A 15,467-nucleotide genomic window follows, 5' to 3' on the forward strand; every position below is an offset into this window, starting at 1 on the left:
AACAATCATCAAATGAATCACCAAAAACAGAAAAATCATCCATAAAAATTTCAAGAAAACGTTCAACCATATCACTGAATATGCTAAGCATGCATCTTTGAAACGTGGCTGGTGCATTACATAATCCAAAAGGCATCCTTCGATATGCAAAAGTACCAAATGGACATGTGAAAGAAGTCTTCTCTTGATCTTCCAATGTAATTTCAATTTGATTGTAACCTGAATAACCATCTAGGAAACAGTAAAATTCATGACCTGCAACTCTTTCTAGGATTTGGTCCATGAAAGGTAAAGGGAAATGATCTTTTCTAGTCATTGAATTAAGTTTCCTATAGTCAATGCACATGCGCCAACCAGTAATAATCCTAGTTGGAATTAACTCATTTTTCTCATTTGTTATCACAGTGACTCCAGACTTTTTGGGTACAACTTGTGTAGAACTTACCCATTTGCTGTCAGAAATAGGATAAATGATTCCATTATCTAGAAACTTAATGACTTCATTTTTCACTACTCTTTCATATTAGGATTAAGCCTTCGTTGCATTTCTCTAGAGGGTTTAGCATTTTCCTCCAAATAAATCCTGTGTGTGCAAATCAAAGGGCTAATTCCTTTTATGTCAGTTATGGTCCATCCTAATGCATTTTTATGCATTTTCAGAGTCTGTAATAACTTACCTTCTTGATGTGCATTAAGTTTGGAAGACATTATTACCGGAAAAGTTTCATTTTCTCCTAAATATGAGTATTTGAGATTAAATGGTAACGGCTTCAATTCAGGTTTTGGTGGTTGAACACTTGAAGGTATGGGCTCAATTGATCGTGGTGGCAATTCTTTAATTTGTGGTCTCCAATTGCATGCCTTTGATTCCTGAAAGTAGACCATTTGCAAATCATCAGATTCATCAATCTCAGTTGCACTAGAAGTGGTTTGAAATTGATCATGAACTAATTTTTCAATAAATTCCACTTTCTGTAAATCATTATCATCTCCAGGTTGCTTGTAAATGTTGAAAATATTCATCTCCAATGTCATGTTTCCAAATGATAGCTTCATCAGTCCATTCCTACAATTAATCAATGCATTAGAAGTGGCAAGAAATGGACGTCCTAAAATGACAGGAATTGAATTACATGCTTCAACAAGTTGTGTATCCAAGACAACAAAATCTATTCCTCAACTATTCCTCTAGGCACTTTTACAGATCTATCGGCAAGTAAAAGGGTAAATGAATTTATCAACTTGTACTAACACATCCTCAACTATTCCTCTAGGCACTTTTACAGATCTATCGGCAAGTAAAAGAGTTACAGAGGTTGGTTTTAACTCACCTAGATTGAGACTTTGAAAGACTGAATATGGAAGTAAATTCACATTAGCTCCAAGATCAAGTAAGGCTTTTTCAATTTTATGTTCTCCAATAAAGCAAGAAATTGTAGGACAACCAGGGTCTTTATATTTCAAAGCATTATTGTTTTGAAGAATAACACTTACTTGTTCGGCTAAAAAGGCTTTCTTTTTCACATTCAGTTTTCTCTTCACAGTGCATATATCTTTCAAAAATTTAGCATAGGAAGGAACTTGTTAATAGCATCCAACAAAGGTATATTGATCCTTACCTGTTTGAAAGTTTCAAAGATTTCAGAGTTGTGATTGACTTTCCTTTGTTTGGTCATGGCATGAGGAAATGGAAGTGCTGGCGGGGAATCAACCTTCTCTTTGCAATGTTCAGGTTCAACCCATTCCTTACCCTCAGAGATAGACTTATCATCTTTCTCACAAGGTTCAAGAATGGGTTTTTCAATAACCTTACCACTACGAAGAGTGATGATTGATTTGACTTGATCCATGTGTTGGCTTCCAGAACTACTCGCATTTGCATTGTATTGCCCTTTTGGATTTTGCTGTGGTTGAGATGGAAACTTACCTTTCTCTTGGAAACTGAGAGCAGATGTTAATTTTGCAAGAGCATCTTTAAAATCTGTCATGCTTTGAGCAAGTTGAGTGTTGATTGTCTCCTGCTTTTCAATGAATGCATGCAATGTTTCCTTAAAATTTCTTCTAGGAGGTGGAGCATAAGGAGGTGCATATCCATGAGAATTTTGAAAATTATGGTGTGTTTGAAACGGTGGTTGTGAAGTTTGTGCATTGTTGCTATCACTCTTCCAACTGAAATTTGGGTGATTTCTCCAACCAGGGTTATACGTTTGGGAGTATGGGTTATGGTTGGGTCTTTGGAAACTGTTTAAAGCATGGGCTTGTTCATGGAGGCATTCCTTAAAAGAAGGCAAAGTTGGACAATCATTTGTTGAATGTTCATTGGTTTCACAGATTTGACACACAATGTTTTGAATAGATTTGAATTGGCCACTTTTTTTCAATTCAAGTGCTTCGACTTTTCTAGCTAAAGATGCAAACTTGGCTTGGAGGTCATGATCTTCCCTAAGGTTGTGCATACCTCCACTAGATGTATGAGGTTGAGTTTTACTTGGTGCCTCATAAGTACCTGTGGTGTCCCAATTTTGAGCATTTTCGGCTAGCAAGTCTAGGTACTCCATTGCTTCATTAGGGTCTTTATCTTCGAAGGTTCCATTGCACATCAATTCAATCATTTGCCTATCTCTAGGTGTTAAACCTTCATAAAAATGTGAAACCAATCTCCATGTTTCAAAACCATGATGAGGGCAAGTATTAAGCAAATCTCGATACTTATCCCAACATTGGTAAAATGTTTCTCCTGGTTTTTGAGTGAAAGTGATAATTTGTTTTTTGAAAGAGTTTGTTCTGTGAGATGGAAAAAACTTCTTTAAAAATTATTGTTGCATTTCATCCCAAGCACGAATGGATCCTGGTCTCAAATTTTATAGCCATGTTTTAGCTTTATCTTTTAATGAAAAAGAAAAAAGCTTTAATCGAATGGTGTTCATGCTACAATTTGAGTCATTATAGGTATTACAGACCTCCTCAAGTTCCCTTAAATGCAAGTATGGATTTTCTAGGTCTAAACCGTGAAAAGAAGGTAAAAGTTGAATATTGCCTGGCTTAAAATTAAAATGAGATGCATCAGGAGGGAAAACTATGCATGAGGGTGCACTTGTTCTTGTGGGATTCATGTGGTCTCTAAGTGTTCTCATACGGTTATTCTCATTATGAAGCGATTGATTATCTTCTTCGGCCATATTTTCTGAAAATGATGAGGATACCCTACAAAGTCCACCACTTAATGTACGTGACCAAACTCTCATGCACGTGAAAGAAGAGAATAAAAGGAAGAAAAGAAAAGAAAAGAAAAAGAAACAAAATAAAACAAAGAAAACAAAAGTTAGATAGAATGAAAAGTGAAAAGAGAAAATAAATTAAAAATTATAATTTATACAAGAATTTACCTCCCCGGCAACGGCGCCAAAAACTTGACACGACCAAAAGCTTGATGTCTTCTCCCAAGTGCAGGAGTGTCGAAGTAATAAATAACCCGGCAAGACCGGGATCGAACCACAGAGAGGTTAATTGTATAAATTATTAATAACAACACAACAATAACAATAATAACGATAATAATAACAATAGTAGTACTAGTAATAGTAATAATAATAATAATACTCAGTACGTGGTGTTGTTATACCTGAGAATGATCTAAAAGATCAGGTCACAGGTTTCCAGCCTATATACTGTGTTTATGAACATATAATAACAACAACAACAACAACAACAACAACAACAACAACAATAATAAAGAAGAGAAGGAAGAAATTAATAAGAACTTTGAGTTGAAAGATTAATGTAAGGATTAAACAACGATAAAAATAAATGTCAAGGTTAGAGGATCCACTAATGGTACTTCAAACAAGTATAGTATAAACTCTTATTACTCAATTGGAAACCACACATAAAGGAGGTTCCAATCAGATTATAAATTGTTAACATGATTACATTAGTTATCTTATTCGAATAAAGCTAATACTTGTAAATGTTGGGAGGCATTCATGATTATAACTTATGTTAACAACAAATCAAGTTCCTTTCATAGCTCAGGTGTCGGTTATACCATACAGTATGGGCTATGGAAGTACCAAGTATTTGTTGTACCAAGTGTTATACAACATAAATCTAGATTAACCATTTAACAAGCAAAGTATTAAAAGTGAACAAGATAACAAATATAATACATGTTAGTATCCAACGTTAAGGTCCATGTTAAGTTTATATTATACTTATTCTTACACCATTAGTGTACCCTTTTCACCTTGACATAATTAACTTAGCTAAACATAATGAAAGAAAGAAACATAGATGAACAAGATAAGAACATAAATGAGAAAGAAGTTAACTAAGTAAAGGAAAGGAAATTAAGTGCATAAACTTGATATTAATGAAAGCAAAACATAAGCAATACAAAGAGAGAAAGCAAGAGCATGATCTTGATCTGGAAACCAAGATGCCTCAATACATGGTAAGTGCCTCCTTTTATAGGCCAAAATTTGGAACTATTGATTTGTTAATTAATTGATGAGTGGGTGGCCACATCTTGACTTGGTGACAATCTTTATCTTCTTGTCTGAACAAGACGTCATTGCTAACATCATAATTTGCCCAGAATCCTCAGGAATGTTCTAGGAAATTGTCTCAGGTTTCCAACAAAAAAAAAATGAGGTCATTTGGACTTCTAGAACTCAAGATATGGGTTGAACACTAAATAGTGTCTGGGCTGCAGGACAGCTTCGGACTTCTTCGTTGTTCCTTCAGTTTGGACTTCAAAACGGCCTTTTTAAATCTTGGGCTCCCATGAAAGTTGTAGGCCTTTGTCTTACCTTTCCATCCATATAAAATGGACCTAAATCCGAGATCTAGAGCTCCAGATATGATCCAATTACCGAGCAATGTTCCGGTTTGGACTGCACCGGCATCTCTTTTCTAAGTTTGGCCATCTCTTTGTCCTTTCACTTTCATTACTTAAACTCATCAATCAATCCTTTTATTTATGTGATATGCCTGCATTTAAGATGAGCATTTACCATAAATTAAGGTATCTTATAGTATCAAACTTGTTATATAAAACATGCTTTAATTAAGAAGTTATTGATACTTCAAGTGCAAAATGATGATATAAAACCTTGATAAACATGCACTTTTAAGTACTAATCAGTGCGTTTTACTTTGTTACAGGTGACAGTGATCTTCACCATCGGCGAGGGAAATGAAGAGAAAAGGAAGCCATTACAGATCTCCTTTGTAGTTTTTTTTCTAGTGGCGCATGGAGTAGACGCGCCGCCACTGTTTCTGCATTCCCAAAAGTGTTCCTCTGCAATTCCAGAATATTTAGGGGTCTATTTTGTAATTTATGAATGGTATATTATGTGTTTAGATTTGTTTTGAATTGAGCAACTTACCTTAGGTAGGGCGTACTAGGGATGCTAATACCTTCCCTTTATGCAACCAGTCCCTTGCCTTAGAATCTTTGAAACACTAGTTAAGGTTCTTAGTGAAAAAAATACTAGGTGGCGACTCCAAAGAACCAATCAAGCAAAATAGATGAAAAATCATCATCGGATGCCGCGCGGGGGACGTGCAACACCTTTTAATTGAAGTATTTCTATTTCTTCTTCACCATTTGATTTGATTCATTCTGATGTATGGGGACTTTCTCCTGTTGCCATAAAAGGATGGTCTTGATATTATATCTCTTTTATTGATGATCATACTCATTGTTGGGTTTATTTAATGAAACATCATTTTGAATTCTTTGATATATATGCAACTTTTTGAGCTCTTATCAAAACTCAACATTTTGCTGTGATCAAATGCTTTAGGTGTGATTTGGATGGGGAATACACCTCTAATAAATTATGCCAATTGCTTGTTTTAGATGGAACCATCCACCAAACTTCATGTACAGATACTCTTGAGCAAAATGGTGTTGCTGAAAGAAAACATAAACATATTGTCGAAACTGCTCGTTCTCTCTTGTTGTCTGCTTTTGTTCCTAGTGAGTTTGGGGAGAAGTTATTCTTACTGCTATAAGTTTGATTAATACAATTCCATCTTCTCATAGTTCGATTCTTTCTCCTTTTAAAAACTTAAATGGGTATGTCACTAATTATTCCTCATTTAGAGTCTTTGGTTGTACTTGTTCGTTCTTCATCCTCATGTAGAGCAAAGTAAGCTATCCTTTTGATCTGCTATTTGTGTCTTTTTGGGTTATGGTGAAGGTAAAAAAGGTTATCGTTGTTTTGATCCAATAACACATAAACTTTATATGTCTCGTCATATTGTCTTCCTTGAGCATATACCTTTCTTTTCTATTCCATCCAATACTCATAGCCTAACTAAATCTGATCTTATTCGTATACATTCCTTTTCTGAGGATTCTGGTAATGATACATCTCCCCATGTTTGATCAATTTGTACTCATAACTCTGTAGGTACTGGTACTTTACTCTCTTGCACACCTGAAGCTCCATTCTCATCTACAACCCCTCAAGCTTCATCTGAGATTGTGGATCTACCTCCACGCCATTCCATTTGTATTCGTAAGTCCATAAAACTACTAGATTTTGCTTATGCTTGTTATTCTTCATCATTTACTTCATTTTTAGCTTCTATTCATTGTCTCTTTGAGCCCTCTTCTTATAAAAAGGCAATTCTTAATTCACTTTGGCAGCAAACTATGAATGATGAACTTTCTGCTTTGCATAAGACAAATACTTGGGATCTGGTTCCTCTACCTCCTGGTAAGAGTGTTGTTGGTTGTCGTTGGGTGCATAAGATCAAGACTAATTCTGATGGGTCTATTGAGCGATACAAAGCTGGGCTGGTTGCAAAAGGATACTCTCAATAGTATGGTATGGACTATGAGAAGACATTTGCCCTGGTTGAAAAAATGACTACTATTTGTACTCTTATTATCGTAGCTTCGATTCATTAATGGCATATTTCTTAGCTTGATGTTAAAAATGCCTTCTTGAATGGAGATATTCAAGAAGAAGTTTATATGGCACCCCCTCCTGGTATTTCACATGACTCTGGATATGTTTGTAAGTTTAAGAAAGCATTATATTGTCTCAAACAAGCACCTCGTGCTTGGTTTAATAAATTCTCTATTGTGATCTTGTCTCTTGGCTTTATTTCTAGCAATTATGATTCTGCTCTTTTTATTAAGTGCACTGATGCAGGTTGTATCATTTTGTCTTTATATGTTGATGACATGATTATTACTAGTGATGACATTGATGATATTTCAGTTTTGAGGAAAGAGTTGGCTAGACGATTTGGAATGAAGGATTTGGGTTATCTTCAATATTTTCTGGGTATTGAGGTAGCATACTCATCTAGAGGTTACCTTTTTTCTCAGTCAAAATATGTTGCAGATATTCTTGAGCGGGCTAGACTTACTGATAATAAGACTGTAGATACTCTTATTGAGGTTAATGTAAGGTACTCTTCTTCTGATGGGTTACCTTAGATAGATCCTACTTTATACCGCACTATTGTTGAGAGTTTGGTATAACTCACCATTACTCATCTAGATATTGCATATGATGTTCATGCTGTTAGTTAATTTGTTACTTCTCCTACTACTGTTCACTAGGCAGTTGTTCTTCGTATTTTGCGATATCTTCAGGGTATAGTTTTTTAGAGTCTTTTACTTTCACCCACCTCTTCCTTGAAGTTGCGTGCATACTCTGATGTTGATCATGGTAGTGATCACACAGATCGCAAGTTTGTTATCGGGTTCTGTAACTTTTTAGGTGATTCTCTTATTTCTTGAAAGAGCAAGAAACAATCTATTGTTTCTCAATCATCCACCGAAGCATAATATCATGCCATGGCATCTACTACCAAAGAGATTGTTTGATTACGTTGGTTACTTACTGATATGGGAGTTTCCTTTTCTCATCCTACTCCTATGTATTGTGACAACCAGAGTTCTATTCAGATTGCTCACAGCTTGGTTTTTCATGAGCGAACTAAGCACATTAAGATTGATTGTCATCTTACTCGTCATCATCTCAAGCATGGAACCATTACTTTGCCTTTTGTTCCTTCTTCCTTGCAGATTGTAGATTTCTTTACTAAGGCGCATTCCATCTCTCATTTTCATTTTCTGGTTGGCAAACTCTCGATGCTTATAGCTGTCGCATCATGAGTTTGAGGGGAGATGTTAAATAATATTTATGTAGTCTTATTTATCAAGGGTATAATAGTACTTTTATTTTAACCTATCTATACTTTATTTGTATTTAAGTTAAGACTATGCACTCATAATATACAGATTATTCAAAATTCTAGCCTTCTTTTTGTGTTTGATCTTAATTTACTTTAACACTAATGAGCTCATATGACCAGATAAATTCTTATATAAAGGGTCCATATAGGTGCCCTAGTAGGGTTCATCTATCCTGGAAGGCGAAAGAGTTTTCCACAATTTATATATTGTGGTGAAAAATACTTACAATTAAAATTAATGAATATCTAAAAATAATTCTGAAATTTTTCTAGTCAACTCCTAGTATTTAAATATCAGTCTACCTATAAGTCCAACATTTATACTAGGGTGTTGACCAATAATTTTCATGAATTAAAATTTCTAGGGTTATTGATATACTGGTCAAGTTCTCATGGATTTAATAAACTAATTATTAAATCCAAAAATGCATGCAAAGATATTTTTGTACATATAAAAAAAAATGCTAAAACTCATCATATATTTCAAATTTTAATATTTTTTTAAGAGACTTGGCCGCATGTACACCAAATAAAACACATTTTTATATTATTTTTGAATAATGTCATACAATTGTGAAAATGCAAAGAAATGAAATAAAACAGGTCAAAAACTCGTAGGTAAAGTAATGTTCTTAGGAAGAACATGAAGAGCACTAACCTAGATTTTGCTTAGAAATTGATAAGCCTACTACTAAACCTTGAAATACATACCAAGCCTCGAAATCAAATATTTTCTATTCACACAAACCACATTGTCATATTCATATATATTTGAATCAAAACAAAAAACAACAAATCATGGATAACATTCATGAAATCCCATTACTAGCAAATAAAAATAGCAACCTTATCCATGCAATTTGAATTCAAAAATTATTTTCAAAACATATTTTGGTTATGACCAAAACCTTGTAAACCTAGGATTAATAACTTGGCTTATAAATGGATTAACAAAACTAAGACAACAAAAAAATTATTGCATCAAAAACTAACTTAACTACAACATCAAATCATAGAATAAAAAACTATAACAAAAAAAAAAAGAACAAGCATCCGTCTACTTTTCATACAGTTCAAACATATGTTCATACTTGTAAACATAAACACAAATAAAATGACAATTAAAATCAAATCAAATAGGCTTATATGGACTCTACTTTTAGGTTAAAAAAATATACCTTCAAACTCTTAGAACTACCACAGCCTTTCTTTGTAAAGTTTTGTTTTCACAAACTTGCAGTCCTTTTTAAAATAAAAATAAAAACCTTTATGCTAAGCTCATAAACATGTGATTACTAATTAAAAGTGTGCTAAGATTGTCATCCCTAAAAAATATAAAGAAGAAAGGTTAATTTAGCCACTCCTCAAGATTTAAGGGACCATGCTAAGAATACAATCCTCTTAAATTAAAATGACTAACTTCACATAAATAATCACAACAACATATACCACTGGATATTGTTTGTGAAGTAATTGTTTATTTTTGTGTTTAAAAGTATTTTTGAATTTTTTTTATATTTTTTTTTACTTCAAATTATTATTTTTTTTTAATGTTTTTAAATTGTTTTGATGTGCTGATATTAAAAATAATTTTAAAAAATAAAAAATATATTATTTTGATATATTTTTAAACGAAAAACACTTTGAAAAGTAATCTCTACTACACTTCTAAACACCGAAAAACCAAATGAGAAATCAATGCATGGACAATCATAGTATTGCTGATAAACTAGATATCGTACTAATTCAATTTGCTTATAATACATATACGTGTCACATATTCTTGTAATCAATTGTTGATAAGTACTATGATAGTGTCCCTTAATACACCATCAGGCCAATCAAGAAAGCCTGGTGGTTGAAGGGACTTGTTCCCTTCCTCCACACCAGGGTTCAAGCCCCACTTGTGTATGCCTGTCACTCCCGCGGTGCCTTACATGCTCACTGGGCTTACAGGATGTTCAGTGAGCCCGGGGATTAGTTGTGGTGCACGCAAGCTGGCCCGGACACCCCGGGTTACCAAAAAAAAAAGAAAGAAAGCCTGGATGCCAACCATTTAGGTGGTGGTCCAGTGGTAAAAGCTTGGGACCAAGAGGTTTGCTTCCTTTGTGGTCTCAGGTTCAAGCCCTAGGTTGCTCATATGATGGTCACTGGAAGCTTATATGGTCGTTAACTTCAGGGCCCGTGGGATTAGTCGAGGTGTGCGTAAGCTGGTCCAGACACTCACGTTAAACTAAAAAAAAAAAAAAAGCCTGGATGCCTACCTGATGTAAACACTTAATGAAGAGAAATTATTAAATTTGTCAGGAGTTGTATTCCATCCTCTTCCAAGAACACAAATGTACCAAGAAAATAATTCATAAATCTCTTATTTTTATGAGAGAGAATAGTACAATTCATAGCATATTGTATAATTCCTCCCTTATTGAGATTTATCACCTAGATTATATGATAATGAACTATAGATTTATACCTATATATTAACGGATTAACCCACAGTCCTGTGACATGCCATCTTCAAAGGAATAGGAGGATCAGAAAAGGCTCCAGTAGATATTTGCTCGAAAACAAATTTGTTGGCGGCATCGGTGTAATGAATTCCATCCCAAACGACTCGCACCGAGGGATCATCACATGAGCCCACGGTTATCTGGGTGCCATTTACAGTAATTGTTGCTCCACATCCAGCACTGCTATTGTAGTTATACATGCCTCCAGAGCCACAACATGCTACAAGTGGAAGCTCAAATCCTACAATATGAAACGAAACCACATTAAATATGAACAATTTTTAAAAATAAATAAGAGTAAAATATAGGGTTTTACATACCATGTTTTTTGGGTTCGCTGAATAAAGAATACTTCACAGAATAGACATCTACGTATGTGAATGCTGCTGAAGGAAAAACCCTCCTGAGGTGAAGTACGGTCTCTTTCAACTCATAATTAAAGTATTGAGCTACTTCATTGTAAGACTTTGCGCAACCAACGCTGTCTTTTTCAGCAGAAGGAAAATTGGCTAAAATATAACCAAGACAACCAATCGGTCCTGTATTGTGAATCCAGAATGATCTTGCTCCCGAATTGTATATGCTCTGCATCAAAGTAACTCTGATGTTTTAGATATATATAATATTTCTAAGCGATAAAATGATTGCAAAAGTAGAGTGATCTCAACATTGGTGGATGATTATGAATGCATGTTGATAATTTTTTCACACTTTTTACAGTCATTTTTTAGGCCGAGGTTCACATTGCCCTTTCTTTAGGCTTCTCAAATACCTTTTCAACTGTTTCCCACACTTCTTAGGAATATAGTCAAGCTTTCACATGAATACATCGAATTTCATATATAATTGTATTTTATTGAACGATAACATTGAAATGGAAAGTTTATATTGACCATGTTAAACAATAAAAAAAAACTCTAATACCACTTGTTGAAAAAAAAAAATAGATGTGGTAGGTTTTTATGAACAACAAAACAATAAGCAAAACTTAAGAATAAGAAGAATATATGAGAGAAAAGACAATCTTATTAAGCATTTTCTCTTGTGTATTTCTCTTTATATTTATTGAATTATGAGTCTGATTACAAGTCTATTTATAGACTTCAAGTTCTAGACAAATAAGAAATTAAAATATTAAAAAATCTTAATCTAAACAATAAATATATTCTACCGGCTTAATCAGATGACTCTTTTTAAACCAATTTACCAATTTATTTAATCCATCCGGTCGATTGGTATTTAACAAGTAGACTGATTCCTTTATTTGTTAGAAAATCAAAACCAAGTTTATTTTTAATAAAAATACCTGGAAAAGGGGTATATATCAGCATACACTAAATTACTACTAAGAAAAGTAAACTTTGAAAGTGAATTCTACGTACAAAAATTCAGAATAACAGATGTTGGGGAGGAAAAGGTAATAGAAACTTGTTACCTTAACATCTGTCAAGAATGTGTTGACAATGTTAGGAACAGATGCATTCACTTCCTCAACAGACTTATTTCCGAAAAATCCAGCTCCAAGATCATTTTGACCAATATCGAATGTGTATAAAGCTTTTTGAAAATATTCCTTCTTGGGCATCAATCGTGCAAATACTCCTCCTACGTACAAATAGATCATGGCTTAACGAGAAATTCAATTTATTGCCAATTATATCTTAATTAGTTGAAGATCAAAATTCCAGATAAGAAGATTAATTAATTAATTAATGCTTACCTTGTTTCCTAATCAATTGTGATCTGGCCTTCAACTGCTCGAATTGATTATATTGCACTAGAAAGTAGAATGGACTGAATCCATTATTGGCCGGTATAATCCTAGCTGGCAATGTAATGGTGGATGATGCTGTGGCAAAATTTGCTCCGACAGTGAAGTTGGTCCCCAGAGAGTCGAGGTAAGCACTAAGAAATGAGAGATTCAAACTCTTTGCTGATACATCACAATATATATAGATTCAATTGTCAGTAAAACATTATTTTTCTAAATTAAATTTTGGACACTTTTAGATTAAAATAATTCTTTAATATAATATCAAAATATTATTTAGCAAATAATTACAAGTTAAAATCTCATTATTTTTTATTTATTTAATAAAATTAAATACAAGATAGTGGTGAGTTTCAACATATTTATATCTTGAATAATCATCTAATAACTTAAAATTTTAAATTAAAATGATTTTTTTACATTTTTGTTAACAACTCCAGAAAAAAAAGAAGAAGATGAAAATAAATGAATATTACTCTTGCAAGTCTCAAATTATAGTCTTTTGTAAATGGCAGTTGGGACTACCCACGAAAAATAAGTGTAAGTGATACAGTGAATTCTCATAAATTTTTAATAATTAAACTCTCAAAGAAATAATAATAATTACGAGTCAACTAAACTCCACCAAAGTCTTCAATACATATCAACAAACAACACATGTTATACCGGGGTTGCAAAGTTATCAGATTATTTGGAATTGTGATACTAATTCTGATATAAAATATTTTTTTATTTAAAAATATATTAATATCATAATATATAAAAAATAATTTTTAATAATAATAAAAAAATCAAAATTTAAAAGAAAAGAAAAAAGCTCGTCCCACCTCCTTGTCCCTTACAGACGTAAAAGGTTTCTTAGAAGAGAGGCTGATCGCTTGCTATGTCTTATTCAGAGACCTATCTATTTGTCAGAGTCGGTTCTATCATCTCACAAGATTTGTCAGAGTCGGTTCATAGCCACTAATAAATTAGGCAATGATACTAATTTATTCCAAGCTGGAACTAAAGGTTCGAAACTTACCGACGAAATCTATAATCAGCCTTCCATCGGAGAACCTCCCCGCCGGCATTCGAAAGTAAGTTTCTCCATAGGGAGAATTAAGAGGAGGGAAGGAAGCAACGAATCCTCCTGTATCCGAATTTGAGTCACCAAAGTTAAAGATAGCTGGGAACTCACAACTCTTCAAAGCAGATATCGGGTTAAAGATGGTAAGCAAAGTGGAAAAAACAAGGCAAAAAGAAGAGATATTTGTCATGGATAAGCTACTCGTAGAGAACTCCGCAAGCAATTTTGAGATGAGAGCAGGTAGAGAGGGGAAGATTAATTTATGCAGCAATGTTATATCTATGGTTTATTTATACCAACATTTCGCAGTCATGTAAGACCTTTCAAACCTAGATTTATGGTCATTTTCTACACGAGCGTCATTGTTTCGGCATGTGCAGTAGGAAGATTAATTCATGCACCGACGTTCGTGTCTCTCACTCAACACGGTTGACTATGAGATTATTAAATTTAAAATTAATAAATTATCTTATATAGAAGGTTGCATATGAGCGAGCAGCATCAAGAATTGCTATCTAATTATTTGGTTCAGGGTTAGTAGAAGATTCAGATATATTGATTTTATAAAAAATTATAGAGTAAATGACTAGTTGTGACTATAAAATATATTAGCATCCTAGCATACCTAACATGAGGTAGGTTGCATTGTATGGTTTTTATATATTTAAAGGTTTTAATGGGTTTTTAATCAATGGTCAATCTATGGATCGAGATAATTATGAATAAATCTGATGTTTTGAATTAATATTGAGTTCATTTAACCAAATAAATTCATATATAAAGGGTCCATATAGATGTCATAATAGGGTTCATTTATCCTAGAAGGCGAAAGAGTTTTCCACAATTCATATATTGTAGTGAAAAATACTTTTAATTAAAATTAGTGAATATCTAAAAATAATTCTGAAATTTTTCTAGTCAACTCCTAGTATTTATATTAGTCTACCTATAAGTCCAACATTTATACCTGGGTGTTGACCAATAATTTTCATGAATTAAAATTTTTAAGGTTACTGAATATTATATAATAGGAAATTAATATAGGATGTTGTAATCATTACAGTTACTCATGTATCTATCAGAATAGGAAAGTAATATAAGATGTTGTAATCATTACAGTTACTGCAGTGTTCTCTTGCCTCTATATAAATAGGAAGGTTGGCTAAGGCACAACCTAACACATTTCATTATTCTCAACTTGATATCAGAGCCACAAAACCCTAAAATAAATTAAACCTACTTTTCTCCCAGCCTCCCTTCTTCAATGGAACAACCGCCACATACATCTTCAAATTCTACAGCACTAGCAATCCAGCTTTCTTCTTCTCTGCAGTGCAACCCTCTTTTCTTGCAGCGCCTCCTCTGCTTTTCTTTGTTGCGTCACCACCTGGATTCCCCTCTGCCATGGCTGGTGAACGCCTCCTCTTACAGCCCACGTCTGCTGCCTCTACTGCCACAAGCATATCTCCCTTTCTCACACTCATCAAGTCATCTCCCTTAAATTAACAAACACCATTTATTTATATTGGTGCATGCAGATGCTGCCTTATCTCCTAGGCCAATGAGTTTTTGGTTTTGTTGATGGCTCCAATACATGTCCATCAACACATGTTCTTGACCATGATGGTATCTCTCTTCAGGTAAATCCACTTTTTCAAACATGGAAACAACAAGACCAACTCATTCTAAGTGCTCTTCTTTCCTCCCTATCTATGGAAGTTTTGCATCTCGTTGTCGGCTGTCAAAGTTCTTGTTCAGCTTGGGGCACTCTTAAACGAGCTCTCGCTTCCACCTCCAACTCTCGTATTATGCAACTTCACGGCTCTCTTCAAGATCTTCAACAAGGTGATGAATTAGTAACTCAATTTATGCAAAAAGCAAAGGCCTCATTTGA

General features: G+C 33.8%; 1 protein-coding gene across 1 annotated transcript; it reads right to left on the reverse strand.

Annotated features, from left to right (window-relative positions):
- Nucleotides 1-10,504: 10,504 nt before the first annotated feature.
- Nucleotides 10,505-13,839, reverse strand: LOC118029306 (esterase). The gene is made up of 5 exons (XM_035033166.2): nucleotides 13,529-13,839; nucleotides 12,454-12,666; nucleotides 12,169-12,338; nucleotides 11,054-11,318; nucleotides 10,505-10,974 (listed from the first exon to the last, which is right to left on the reverse strand). The coding sequence occupies exons 1-5, from the start codon at nucleotides 13,761-13,763 to the stop codon at nucleotides 10,712-10,714; spliced, it is 1,146 nt and encodes a 381-aa protein (XP_034889057.1). The 5' UTR covers nucleotides 13,764-13,839; the 3' UTR covers nucleotides 10,505-10,711.
- Nucleotides 13,840-15,467: the final 1,628 nt, after the last annotated feature.

Source organism: Populus alba, chromosome 5, assembly GCF_005239225.2.
Source record: "Populus alba chromosome 5, ASM523922v2, whole genome shotgun sequence".
Taxonomy (NCBI): Eukaryota; Viridiplantae; Streptophyta; class Magnoliopsida; order Malpighiales; family Salicaceae; genus Populus; species Populus alba.

Bases quoted from the DNA above. Each gene is read 5' to 3' on its own strand.
- LOC118029306 (XM_035033166.2), bottom strand. From the start codon at position 13,763: ATGACAAATATCTCTTCTTTTTGCCTTGTTTTTTCCACTTTGCTTACC. The intron at 12,339-12,453 runs GTAAGCATTAAT...ATTTGTACGTAG, and splicing joins ACAATTGATTAGGAAACAAG to GAGGAGTATTTGCACGATTG. The intron at 11,319-12,168 runs GTAACAAGTTTC...ACTTTGATGCAG, and splicing joins CATTCTTGACAGATGTTAAG to AGCATATACAATTCGGGAGC.